This window comes from Gorilla gorilla, chromosome 2, assembly GCF_029281585.2.
Source record: "Gorilla gorilla gorilla isolate KB3781 chromosome 2, NHGRI_mGorGor1-v2.1_pri, whole genome shotgun sequence".
Taxonomy (NCBI): domain Eukaryota; kingdom Metazoa; phylum Chordata; class Mammalia; order Primates; family Hominidae; genus Gorilla; species Gorilla gorilla.
This window is the reverse complement of record NC_086017.1, coordinates 136620695-136632977: the sequence shown is the minus strand read 5'-3', so window position 1 is coordinate 136632977 and position 12283 is coordinate 136620695. Positions and strand designations below refer to the sequence as shown.

The window sequence follows — 12283 nt, the reverse complement described above, 5'->3', positions numbered from 1 at the left end:
GGGTGGGGAAGTGGGCAGATGCCAAAGGACACAGAATGTCATTTTTAAAGGAGAAGAATAAGTTCAGGATATCCATGGGACAACATGGTACCTACAGTTAATAACAACATATCGTACACTTGGAAATCACTAAGAGAGTAGATTTTTAAGTGTTCTCACCACAAAAAAATAAATCTGGGAGGTGATATGTTATTTAGTTTGATTTAGCCATTTCATAATGTATACATACTTCAATCACATCATGTTGTATACCCTCTTGTACATAATTTTTGTCAATTCAATAAATTCAGCAACTCCAAAAAACAAGACATTCTCTTTACAAAAATAATTATTAAAAATAAAATTCAGAATTCTATTTTATTTATTTATTTATTTTTGAAACAGAGTCTCACTCTGTCACCCAGGCTGGCTGAAGTGCAGTGGTGCGATCTCAGCTGACTGCAACCTCTGTCTCCCAGGTTCAAATGACTCTCCTGCCTCAGCCTCCCAAGTAGCTGGGATTACAGGTGTGTGCAATCACACCTGGCTAATTTCTGTATTTTTGGTAGAGACAGTTTTGCCATGTTGGCCAGGCTGGTCTCGAACTCCTGACCTTAGGTGATCCGCCAGCCTCGGCCTCCCAAAGTGCTGGGATTACAGGTGTGAGCCACTGCACCTCGATAGAATATAAAAGATTCTTTAATTCAACTAAAACATTAAAACATAGATTATTTCTATAAGTGGTAATTGTTCTAACATGTTTTGGTCAAAATAGTCTCCCTACCCATCCACAATTAAATGGTTAATTGACATTTGATTGGATTTTGATAAAGTTTTCAAATCATGATTGACTTTTCCAATGTATAGTAAAATATATTTGAAAATATTTCATAAAAATTAATATTTAAAAATGGTCAGGCATGGTGGCTCATGCCTATAATCCTGTACTTTGGAGGCCAAGGTGGGCCGATCACTTGAGGTCAGGAGTTTGAGACCAGCCTGGCTAAACCTCATCTCTACTAAAAGTACAAAAGGTAGTCAGGTATGGTGGCACACACCTGCATTTCCAGCTACTTCGGAGGCTGAGGCAGGAGAATCCCTTGAACCTGGGAGGTGGGTTCCCCAGGCTTAGAGCAAAACCCCCATCTTGTCTGTCTCCACTCTCATCCCAGGCAATTGCAGTCATTTCCACAGCCTCAACCACTGTCTACCTGGGATGCCTCCCAAGCCCGAGTCTCCAGCCCAAACCTGTCTTCCTAGCCCCAGACCTATCTGTCCTGGCACACATTTCCCCCAGAGTCCCAAGCAACCTCAGCCAATGAGTCCAACATCGACTTCCTGTCCTTGCCTGACACTGCCAGCCCTGAGATCAGACTTGACCATTCACCTCCAGTACGTGATAGGTCCATCAGTGCTTTGGAACATATCCCATGAACATTCCCCAAACCAGGCACCGGACTCCACACATCAACACCATCATGTGAGTCACCAGCATCCCTGGCAGGGACCCCTGTCCCAGCCTCCAACTCATCTCCTTCCTGTCCCTTGAGTTCTGTGTCACATTCCAGAGACCACAAGAAAAATGACCACCTTAATGAAATTAAAAGAACTGAGAAGACATTTCCCTATGGTCCAAAGTCTTTCCAACTGAGAAACACATATCAAGATCCAGCCTGCCAGCCCTGCGGTTAAATGTTCCTGAAATAATTAAAGCCCAGGGCAACACAGCCCCCACTCCACAAGTACTCCCAGCACAGTAAGACTTGCTTCTCTGCAGGGGCTTGAAATGTCCAGTGTGTACCCTGCCCCTCTCTGTCGTAGCTAACAGGAATGTGCTCCGTGTCTTCTTCCTGCTCAAAGGACTGTCCACCAATCTGCGCAGGCAGCACTTTCAGCCGGGGGCGAAGGGAGAACTTCCCACCATTTCCCACTTACGCACTGCATTCCTCAGGAGTCTGCCTCACAAATTACAAGAGCGCCACGGCAGACACACCAAGTTCCAGCGGGTGGCCATGTCTTCATGTCAGCTTGAAAGATCATCGCCAGGGAAATACCTATATCTCAGCAGAGACAGCTTCAGCCTGTGTAGTCCAGCTGTGCTCAGATGGAAATCCAGAAACCTGGATGCTGGTCAAAACACCCTGTCTTGGAGAGCTGGCTCTGCAGGTCCCCAGCATGGGAGTGAACTGGGTGGGCCACCCGCCCTGCCTGCCCACATCCCTGCGTCCCGGAATCCTGGACCCTGAGAACCAGGGGGATGTGGTGGGGAACAGGCAAGTCTTGTGCAGAAAGCCAAGATGCCACCCAAATCCACTCTGCAGTCTAGGTGGGTGATACTCTGGTCTGCACCGTACCAGCGCATGAGGGGATGGAGGATGGAGTCTAGACAAGCCAAATGTAAAAAGATATTGCCCAAGTATTTTGTGCTTTGTCTGTGTTACAATGCTATGCCCAGCCCAGCGTGGTGGCTCACACCTGTGATCTCAGCACCTTGAGAGGCCGAGGCAGGCGGATCACCTTAGGTCAGGAGTTTGAGACCAGCCTGGCCAATGTGGTGAAACCCCATCTCTACTAAAAATACAAAAATTAGCCGGGTGTGGTGGTGGGCACCTGTAATCCCAGCTACTCAGGAGGCTGAGGCAGGAGAATCACTTGAGCCCAGGAGATGGAGGTTGCAGTGAGCGGAGATCATGCCACTGCACTCCAGCCTGGGCAACAGAGTAAGACTCCATCTTAAAAAAAATAAATAAATAAATTCTATGTCCAGCATTTTCCATATACCGTCTTATCATCTCAGTAAATCCCATATAACCTTCCTATGAAAGTGTATCTCATTTATCTCCATTTTATACATGAGAAAACTGAGGCCCCTGGAGTAGTAGTAATTTTCCAAGACTGCATTGCTCATAAAGGGTACAGCAGGGACCCAAGCTCGACACTCTCACCCTCAAACATTTCCACAAGTGTAGACCAATGGCTCTCAACTGGGGTGGTTTTGCTCACGTACCACTCCCTTGCTCCATGATATTTGAAACCATCTGGAGACATCTGGGGCAGCCATAGCTGGGAGGGTAGAATGGTACCTAGAGGATGGAGACCAGAGATGCTGCTAACCATCCTACAATACACAGGACGCCCCCCCCCCCACCCACCACCACGAATGGTCTCACGCCAAGTGTTGTGACTGTGCCAAAGCTGAGAAACCCAGGTTTCTCCTCAGCAAGAAGGGAAAATACCTGCAATGTGGATGCACCTCTACAGGAGCCCCAGGATGACAATAACCTTCCTGATCTGGTTTCAACCCTGGATGCTTTTACCTGGTGCATCCATCAGGGATTTCAGGGACTCCAACGAGTTATTACCCTTGAATGCTCGGTTCCGCCTGACAACCCAGAAATCTCTGCCGAGGTGCCTGGTCTTGAGGAAGGCTCAGCAAGTGGTTGAGGTTGATAACCAAATACCTAGGAGAGACTTTTCTCTCCCTCCAGGAGGAGCTGTGGGTCAGACACACCCTGGGATCATTCACAAGCGGTCAATAAAGGTTTGGGGAGGGCCAGGTTTTCTAGGGCTTCTCAATGGGGTGGATGTTTGTGGATACACAAGAAGCCTGTGAAACTTCTGATATTGGCAGGAAATCAATGCCTACCACCCCTACTCTCCACCCCCCCCCCCCACCTCCCCACCATAAACACGTGCCCTGCAGCAGGACTTGGCACTCAGGGGCTCCTGGGGGCCCGATTTACCTGCTAAAACATCCTCTAGCCACTGCCGAATAAAGCAACCCCTTGCCACCCAACCACAAGAGCACAGCCTGGGAGCCACTCCAAGGGACACCAAGTCACATTAAAACCTCAGCTATCTAGAGCACCAGGCCTGGTGATGAGAAAGAACATTTTATCCTTAAAAGCATCTGAATGCCCATGCTGCTTCTTGCAGAGAAAAGTCCAAAATAATCTGCTATTAAAGAACGAGGATGGTTTTGACATTTTTACCAAGCTAATGGTCTACGCAGACAAAATCTCATAAAAGGGCACTCTGTTCTTCTTGATCCACTCAGACATGGCCTGTGAGTGAAGAAATGGGCTCTCCTCCTCAAAGAAATCGCTGCTGATCCTCACACCAGCCAGACACTGCTTCATGGGTTCTTCAAAGAGAGTATTCCCATAGAAACTAAAAGGGAAGAGGAATGTGTCTGGCGGGCATTGTGGGCAGCAGTGGGCTTTGGGCCAAATTTTAAGTTTGAAAATCCAGATTCCCTCTTTTTGAGGGGCCGCCAGCCTGAGCAGATACAGACACCGTGAAAAGAGGGTGCCATATTCAGATTCAGGAAACAAGGATGGTTTCTGTTCAGTTCCTGCATCATCCTTCAGGTCATGCGATTCCCATTTCCCCTGGTGGACCAAGAAATTCAGTGGGGTTTCTGCCTTTTAAATATTTCATTATCAATATGTCATCCTTTTAGCCTCCAGAAAGCATTTTAACATGGAGATTCTGGCTTAAAACACTTGTGGGTCTGTCTGTCTCTCTCTCTTTTCCTTGAAACAGGGTCTCACTTTGTCACCTACACTGTAGTGCAGTGGCATGATCCCGGCTCACTGCAGCCAGACCTTCCAGGCTCTAGCAATCCTCCCACCTCAGCCTCCCAAGTACTTGGGACTACAGGCACACACCACCATATCTGGCTTTTTTTTTTTTTTTTTTTTTTTTTGGTAGACATGAGGCTTCACCATGTTGCCCAGGCTGGTCTTAAACTCCTGGGCTCAAGCGATCCTCCCCCTTCGGCCTCTCAAAGTGCTGGGATTATTGGCTTGAGCCACCACGCCCGGCCAAGAACCTTGTCTCTTGTGATGCACCCCAGAACAAAACATCACTGCAAAAACACACCGAGGCATGAGTTTCAGTCCTAAGTCCCATTTATCCACCATACACTATGTGACAGGCACAACGCTAAGTGCTTCTATGGATGAGCTTCCCTTAATCTTAGCAGTAACAACCCCAGGCAATGGGGCCTGTTGACCGATCCATTTGCCACTGAAGACAGTAAGGCTGAGAGAGGGTAAGTGGCTTGTGCCATGTCAGCCAGCTAAGGAGGGGCAGAACCAGGATGCAAACCCCAGCCACCTGGCTCCAGACTCGCGTTCCCAAGGTCCCACTACACTTGGTCACTCCACTGCATTCTGGTATCCTGGTCTTTGGCAGAGTCCACGTAAAAGAGGGAGGTAGAGGGAGTGAGAGGGACTTCACGCAATGAAGTGTCCCGGCGTTACATTGCCACCGTAATTGTGTCCCCGACCAGGACCTCTCCCTTCTCATCCTTTCCGTGATCGGCCCTGGAAAACCTTCCAGAGAACTGTCCTCCTTCTCCCGGGATCTCAGAGAAAATTCACCTGAGTTCAGTGTCCAGGTGACCCAAGCTCTGAATGCGGTAACGTGCACGGGGAGATGAGGATGTCACCATGAGCAAGCCTCCCAGACAGCATCCGGGAGCAACCCCAAGACTGGGCAGGGGGGGCTCTGATGCAGCCCACGGCGAAGAGGGCTGCCCGTGCTGCTTAAATGGGTTCAGAATGAAGGCCGCCCTCTCTCCCATGTGAGGCTCATTCACCACAAATCAAATGATTAAGACAAGCTCAGCTGAGCAAATGGTCAAACATAAAAACATGTGGAAGGAACAAAGAGGTCAACCGCATTATCCATCAAAAACCGTCAAGGTGGCGGCCCTCACTGAGGGGTACAGCTCTCCAGCGGGCCCTCATCTGCCCTCCAAACCCACGTGCCTCCCCAGTGGAAGGCCAGCAAAGCCACACAGGAAGAGTTGGGGTAGGAAAGCAGAAAGTGAACCCCAGGAGGCCAGGCTGGCCACGGAACCCCATTGCACACACACAGGCCCGGTGACTCAGGGGCCCACGTGTGCAGGACACCGGGAGCTCACAGGGACAGCGCCCCGGGGGATGCAAGGAACTTTCCCTCTCTGTAGGAATGTAAAGAGGAGAGCGATTTCTGGGATGGAAGCCATCTGCCTCCTCTCAACTCTCGCTGCCCAACCAGAAAGGGAAGAAAAACAGGAAGATGCGGGGCAGGTGAGGAGCTGGGTGAGCGCCGCCAGCCCGCAGCCCAGCAGAGCAGGGCTTGGCCAAGCCTGGCGCCAGGGACTTCCCCCCTACCCCCGCCACAAGCCCCTCGCCAGGTGAGAGGCACCGGCAGAGTCCCAGACAGATGCCCCAGACAGGATGCCCAGCGCAACCCCCGCCCCTTCCCCTGCTGGGGGCCCCCAGGACGCGAGGCTCCCCCTCCCCTTTTGGCTAGCCGCAGAGTCCAGTGGGTCTCCTGGCCAGGGACGTCGTGGGAGAATCAGGAAGTCGAAGCCACACAGCCGAGAAGGGGCAGCTGGCGTCTCGGAGGCCGTCCCGAGCTGTCACTCCGCGCCCGCCGGAGTTGCCGCTCAGTTACCAACTTCAACCCTGGGCCCGCCACGGAGCCTCCCGCCGCCCCTACCCCGCGTCCCCGGCACCCCCGCGCCCCCGGCACCCCCGGACCCCCGCGCCCGCGTCACTTACTCCTCTGCCGTCGCCACCTGTCTGGGTGCCGGTCTCCTCCCTGCCCGGCCGCGGCGCGTCTTCTCCGTCCTCGCAGTCCTCGGGCTGTGCGCTTCTCCCCTCCAGCAACAGCCGCAGCCTCTTCTCCCCGGGAGGGACGTCGTCCTCCTCCCTCCTGGGCCGGCCATCCCTGCCTCGGGGCTTGCCAGTGGCTTCGGAGCTGCCGGAAGGGCTGGCCATGGCTCCGGGGGCTCTGCCTGCGCTTGGGGAAGAGGAAGGACCCGGCGCGAGCGGCCTCTCGGCGGAGCTGGGGCGCTGAGCGCGGGCTCGGTGGGTCCGCGCGGCGCGGAGCTGGGCAACGGTGCCGGCGCGGGCTCCTCTGCGGGCCGCTCCTGGCTCTCTGGCGCCCTCTGCTGGCCACTCGCGCGCACGGCGGACACGCCGGGCCGGGGCCTGCGCCGCGCTCACCTGCCCCGGCCTAGGCGGTCGCTGTCCCCTGCCCGTAGCCAGGCCCGCTCTGGCCAGGCCCTCCACCTCCACCCCGCCCCAGCCAGGTTGCACCCCGAAGGTCTCCCTGCCCAAGGAGGAGAGAAGAGAAGGGACGCACCGAGAGGGTGGACATCGGCCAGAGCCACCTTGTCTTTGCTCTTACCCTGTGTCTTGCATGATTTGGAGGTGGTGGGAAAACCGAGGCTGCTCAAAACTCGTGGAGAATTCCGCCTGCAGGATGACATGAATGCACCTTCGCATTGCCTACCAACAGATCTTTTTTGAGCATCTCTGTGGACCGGGCGTGGTGATGGGGGAGGGGATATTGTGGTGGACATGACAGGCATTGCCTTCACCCAGTGGGGCTCAGCGCTGTGTGAGGAGGCATTGAGAACGGACATTGTCGATTGGGCAAAAGGAGGCCAAGGAGAAGTGCTGGGTGCATGGGAACTGAAAAAGATAAGAGGCTCAGCAGGTCTTGGAGCTGGGAGACGGACAGCAGCAACGGCTGTTCCAAAGGAAGCAACAGCTGAGAGACTTCACAGAGAGTTGTTCTCAGCCCAGTGGAGCATGTTTGGGCAGAAGGAACAGCGTGTGCAAAAGCCCAGAGGCTGGGAAAGAAGCAGAAGGAGGACTGTGGGGCTGGAGCGTGGTGGGGGAGGGGAGAGAGGTGTGGTGGGCAGACAGATTGCCTGGGACCCAGCCGTGCAGGGACAGAGGAGATAGGGGATCCTTGCAGGCCCCCAGCCAGGGCTCAGGCACAGAGACAATGCAGGTGGGCAAAGAGAGGAGAGGTGGAGAAATATTTTGGAGGCATGCCCTGATGAATGAGCCCAGGATGCACTCTTAGTGTCAGTGTGGAGCTCCTTCTTTGGCTGTGTGATGAGCTGAACCCAGGGGTATTTTCTGGACATCGAGGTGCTACACCAAGAGTCCAGGACAGGCTAAGTGAGCACCAGCAACTCCTGGCCTACCTCAAAAGCAGGAGAGACAGGGGAGACTGGGGAGGCCGGGGAGGAAGGGGAAGCCAGGAAGGCAGGAGAGGCCAGGGAAGCAGAGGAGGCCCGGGAGGCAGGAGAGGCTGGGGAGGCTGTGTCCTTCCCATGATTCTGCCCAGGATCCTAGGCCCCTGTACTCCCTGAGCTTCCCCACCCCAAGCGCTGGAACCATGTTGCACAATGGTCTCTCCACTAAGCTCCTGATGGCGGCCCCTACCCTGCTGTGCTCCCTATTTCAACCCTAACAGCTCTCACAGTGGGCAGCACATAGTAGGTACTCAGGAAACACTGGTGGGAGAGCACATGGGTCTGCTCAGCACCTTCCTCTCTCCTCCAGCTCTCCCCTGTCATGAAATAATTCTGATAACGACACATGGGCTTTGAGACCCTCTTCTATTACTTTCCATATGCTTATCCATCTATACCTCACGGCAGCCCTGGGGGTGGGTGCTATTAGGATGCCCATTTTACAGAGGAGGAGACTGAGGTATAAAGAGGGTAAGTGACATAGGCACACTACAGGGGCCAGGGACAAGTGACTGCAGCACTCAATCCCCAAAGGCAAGGTGGACGCAGTTACCATAAAAGACAGCAGAGTCAAAGCTGCAACCAGAATAGCCTGACTCGGAGAGACCTATGGTGCCAGCTGATCGTGGCATTCCTAGAAGTGAAATAGATAAGAAGCCTGCCACATTTTTACTGGATCTGTGTTTGCAGAAGAGTTCTAGGTCAGGTGAGTAGAAGTCTAATCTGAATCATAAAAAGAGAGTCACGGTCCCCAGTCAATTCCAGGTCAGGTGAGTAGAAGTCTAATCTGAATCATAAAAAGAGAGTCACGGTCCCCAGTCAATTCCCAGACATAAGCCAGTTCACAGACCCAAAGTCCCTTGTCTGAATGGGAAGCCAGGTACCCTCCAGAAAGGACTCTGCTCCACTGCCAAAAATTTATACTGTCAATTTTTCTCCCAGCCTGCCCCCGAAGGAATACACAGCCTTTTACCAGGATGACTGAACAGGGGAAAAGGAACTAATGAGACCTGTGCAGGATCACTGGACACAGGCTCTGAACTGGCACTAGGGCGAGACTACGGTCTACCAGTCAGAATAGGCATTTTGGAGGTCAGATGAATGTTGGCGTAAGTTCATGTCATGGTAGATCCATTGGGTCCCCAAATCCGTCCTCTGGTTATATACAAAGTGACCATGCTGAGATTCAAATTTGGGGCATCCAACATAGAGGCTGTGCTCTTACTCATGAAACATTCTGACACTAGTAACCTATTTAAAAATGCAAACACCTCCTGGGGCTAGCCAGAGTCCTCCAAACAGTCACGTAAATTGGTTCTGTCAAGGATTTCCTCCTACGCCCTGCTGAGAGCCAGTTGCAAGGAGAGACTAGGGAAGGGCATTGGGTAACTTTGTTGCTGAAAGCTCTTTTGGATAAAGACGTTTGGGAAAAGAAGCAAATAGAGCTCAGCAGAAGAGGTAAGAAAGTAAGTTTATGTTTGGCCAGGCACAGTGGCTCACACCTGTAATCCCAGGACTTTGGGAGGCCAAGGTGGGCAGATCACGAGGTCAAGAGATCGGACCATCCTGGCCAACATGGTGAAGCCCTATCTCTACTAAAAATTCAAAAATTAGCTGGCCATGATGGCACACGCCTGTAGTCCCAGCTACTCGGGAGCCTGAGGCAGGAGAATCACTTGAACCCAGGAGGCAGAGGTTGCAGTGGGCCAAGATCATGCCATGCATTCCAACCTGGCGACAGAACAAGACTCTGTCTCATAAAACAAACCAAAACAAACAAACAAACAAAAAAGCAAGCTTATTTTTAAGCCAGAACAAGTGTAGTGGTTTAGGGGTTCTGCAAATACGGCCCCAATCAGGCTACAAGATGTGGCAGCAACACTTACACCCAGTCACTCCTGGCTGGCTGAGCCACTTTTCAAAACACCCTTGCACAGCTGTGCAGAGCGGCTGGCTCCACTGGCAGCCGGCAGAGCCATAACTCACACTGTCACCACTCCCCTCAAACCCTTTCAGTAAGCACTTTATTTATTTATTTATTTTTGAGATGGAGTCTTGCTCCGTCATCCAGGCTGGAGTGCAGTGGCGCAATCTCGGCTCACTGCAAGCTCCGCCTCCCAGGTTCATGCCGTTCTCCTGCCTCAGCCTCCCAAGTAGCTGGGACTACAGGCGCCCCCCACCATGCCCGGCTAATTTTTTGTATTTTTAGTAGAGACGGGGTTTCACCGTGTTAGCCAGGATGGTCTCAATTTCCTGACCTTGTGATCCGCCCGCCTCGGCCTCCCAAAGTGCTGGGATTACAGGCTTGAGCCACCGCGCCCGGCCTGGTAAGCACTTTTAATCAATGCAACAGGAATAAACATTTGCTGCAGAGCGGCAATGTGCAGGGAGGAACATGGTTTCACTCAGGCTCAGAAAGCAAAACCTCCTGGCTGTTTGCATCTATGTGAGAGCTCGCAGGAAAAGCCCTCTGTGTGGCTGCCAGCCTTACACACTCCCCCCAAGGGGTGAGTTTCTCTTTCCATGTTAATCTGTGCCCTGACGTGCCATCTGTTAACCACCACACAATTCTTAGTTGACATTTCAAAACATCTTTCCCCTGTGAATGGTCACCAGCCCTGCCCTGCAAGCCCCCAGGTGACATTGAACTTAAATGAGAGAGAAAACAGGTTTCGGGGTGGATTTCAGTTCAGCATCTTGGAGTCTCTGTGTGGACATGAAATCTGTCTCCCCAGCTGTGGGCTGCTTCCTTATTTGTCATCTGGTTTGGTTCTTGGGGACTTGGAAACTCTTGGGCACCTTTGCAATTTGTCAAGAAGCTGCACGGCCCTTCCAACAAAAGCAAGCAATAGGAACAGAAGCCCAAGGCTTCAGATCAAGGTGCGACTTAAAGCAGCCTCAGCATAAAAGCAAACAGGAGTCAGAAGGATGCCTAAGGCAGAGTCTAGTCCCCAGGGCAGCTATAAGGCAAAGAGAAAGAGAGAGAGATAGACAGAGACAGAGACAGAAAGACAGAGAGAGATGGGAGGAGACATGAGGCACCCAGGCCTCTGCATCAAAATCCCTACAAGAGGGGCTTCCTAAAAATGCAGGAGGCTGAGGTGGGCGCACGCAGAAGTTCAAGACTAGCCTGGGCAACATAGCAAGACCTTGTCTTTACAAAAAATACAAAAATCAGCTAGGTGTGGTGGTGTATGCCTGTGGTCCCAGCTACTCAGGAGGCTGAGGTGGGAGGATGGCTTGAGCCCAGGAGGTAGAGACTGCAGTGAACCGAGATAGCACCACTGCACTCCAGCCTGGACAATAGAGTGAGACTTCATCTCAAAAAAATTTTTAAAAATTTTTAAAAAGGATACCCTGGCTACTTGAATGGGTGATAAGAAGGTAAGAGCAGAAGCAAGGAGACCAGCAGTGAGATTCTGCAGGTGGGAGTCCACAGTGGCTCAGACCAGGCTGGCGCTGAAGACGGGCTGGATTCTGTATATATTTTGATGATGAAGCAACTCACTAACTCTTGAAGAGTGGGCTCTAGGAGACTGTATTTTTAACAAGCTCTCAGAGGATTCTAATGCAGGCTGAAGTTGAAGAACTCCTGATTTAGGTGAAGCTTCTGTTTCATCCTTGGGGAAGTACCTACTGACTTTTCTCCAAGCCACCTCAAAAGAGGCGCTAGACAAGATGTGCTCCAATGTCTGAACAAGTATGCACAGCTCTAGAGCCGACCTCAGGACACTGAGTCAAAGGTTAGGAGTGCAACAGTGAACAACCACCATCCTCTTTTCAATGAGCTTTGCACTTAATGAGAGAAATAAAAAGCAAAAAAAAAAAATCATTTTCAACTCAGAATGGTAAGAGTTCTGGTGACAGTATGCCTGGGGCAGTGGGAGCACAAAGAAGGGGCACCCAATCGGCCAGGTGCAGTTGTTCATGCCTGTAATCCCAGCACTTTGGGAGGCCAAGGTGGGTGGATCACTTGAGGCCAGGAGTTTGAAAACAGCCTGGCCAACATGGTGAAATCCTGTCTTTACTAAAAATACAAAAAAATTAGCCGGGTGTGGTGGTGGGCACCTGTAATTCCAGATACTCAAACGCTGAGGTGGGAGAATTGCTTGAACCCAGGAGGCGGAGATTGCAGTGAGCCAAGATCGCGCCACTGCACTCCAGCCTGGATGGCCAGAGCGAGACTCCGTCAAAAAAAAAAAAAAAAAAAAAAAAGCCAGGAGATGGGTGGGCATGCAATCTCTATCAGGTGGT

General features: G+C 52.0%; 1 protein-coding gene across 1 annotated transcript in view; it reads right to left on the bottom strand.

The window, feature by feature from the left end:
• The window catches only part of LOC115936312 (translation initiation factor IF-2), a 133567-nt gene extending 126275 nt beyond the window's left edge, over positions 1-7292 (bottom strand). Inside the window, 2 exon segments of the mRNA XM_055382131.2 lie at positions 6537-6831; positions 6833-7292. Of these exon segments, the coding sequence (XP_055238106.2) occupies positions 6537-6831; positions 6833-7137 (600 nt within the window). The 5' untranslated portion in view covers positions 7138-7292.
• Between the last annotated feature and the right edge of the window lie 4991 nt (positions 7293-12283).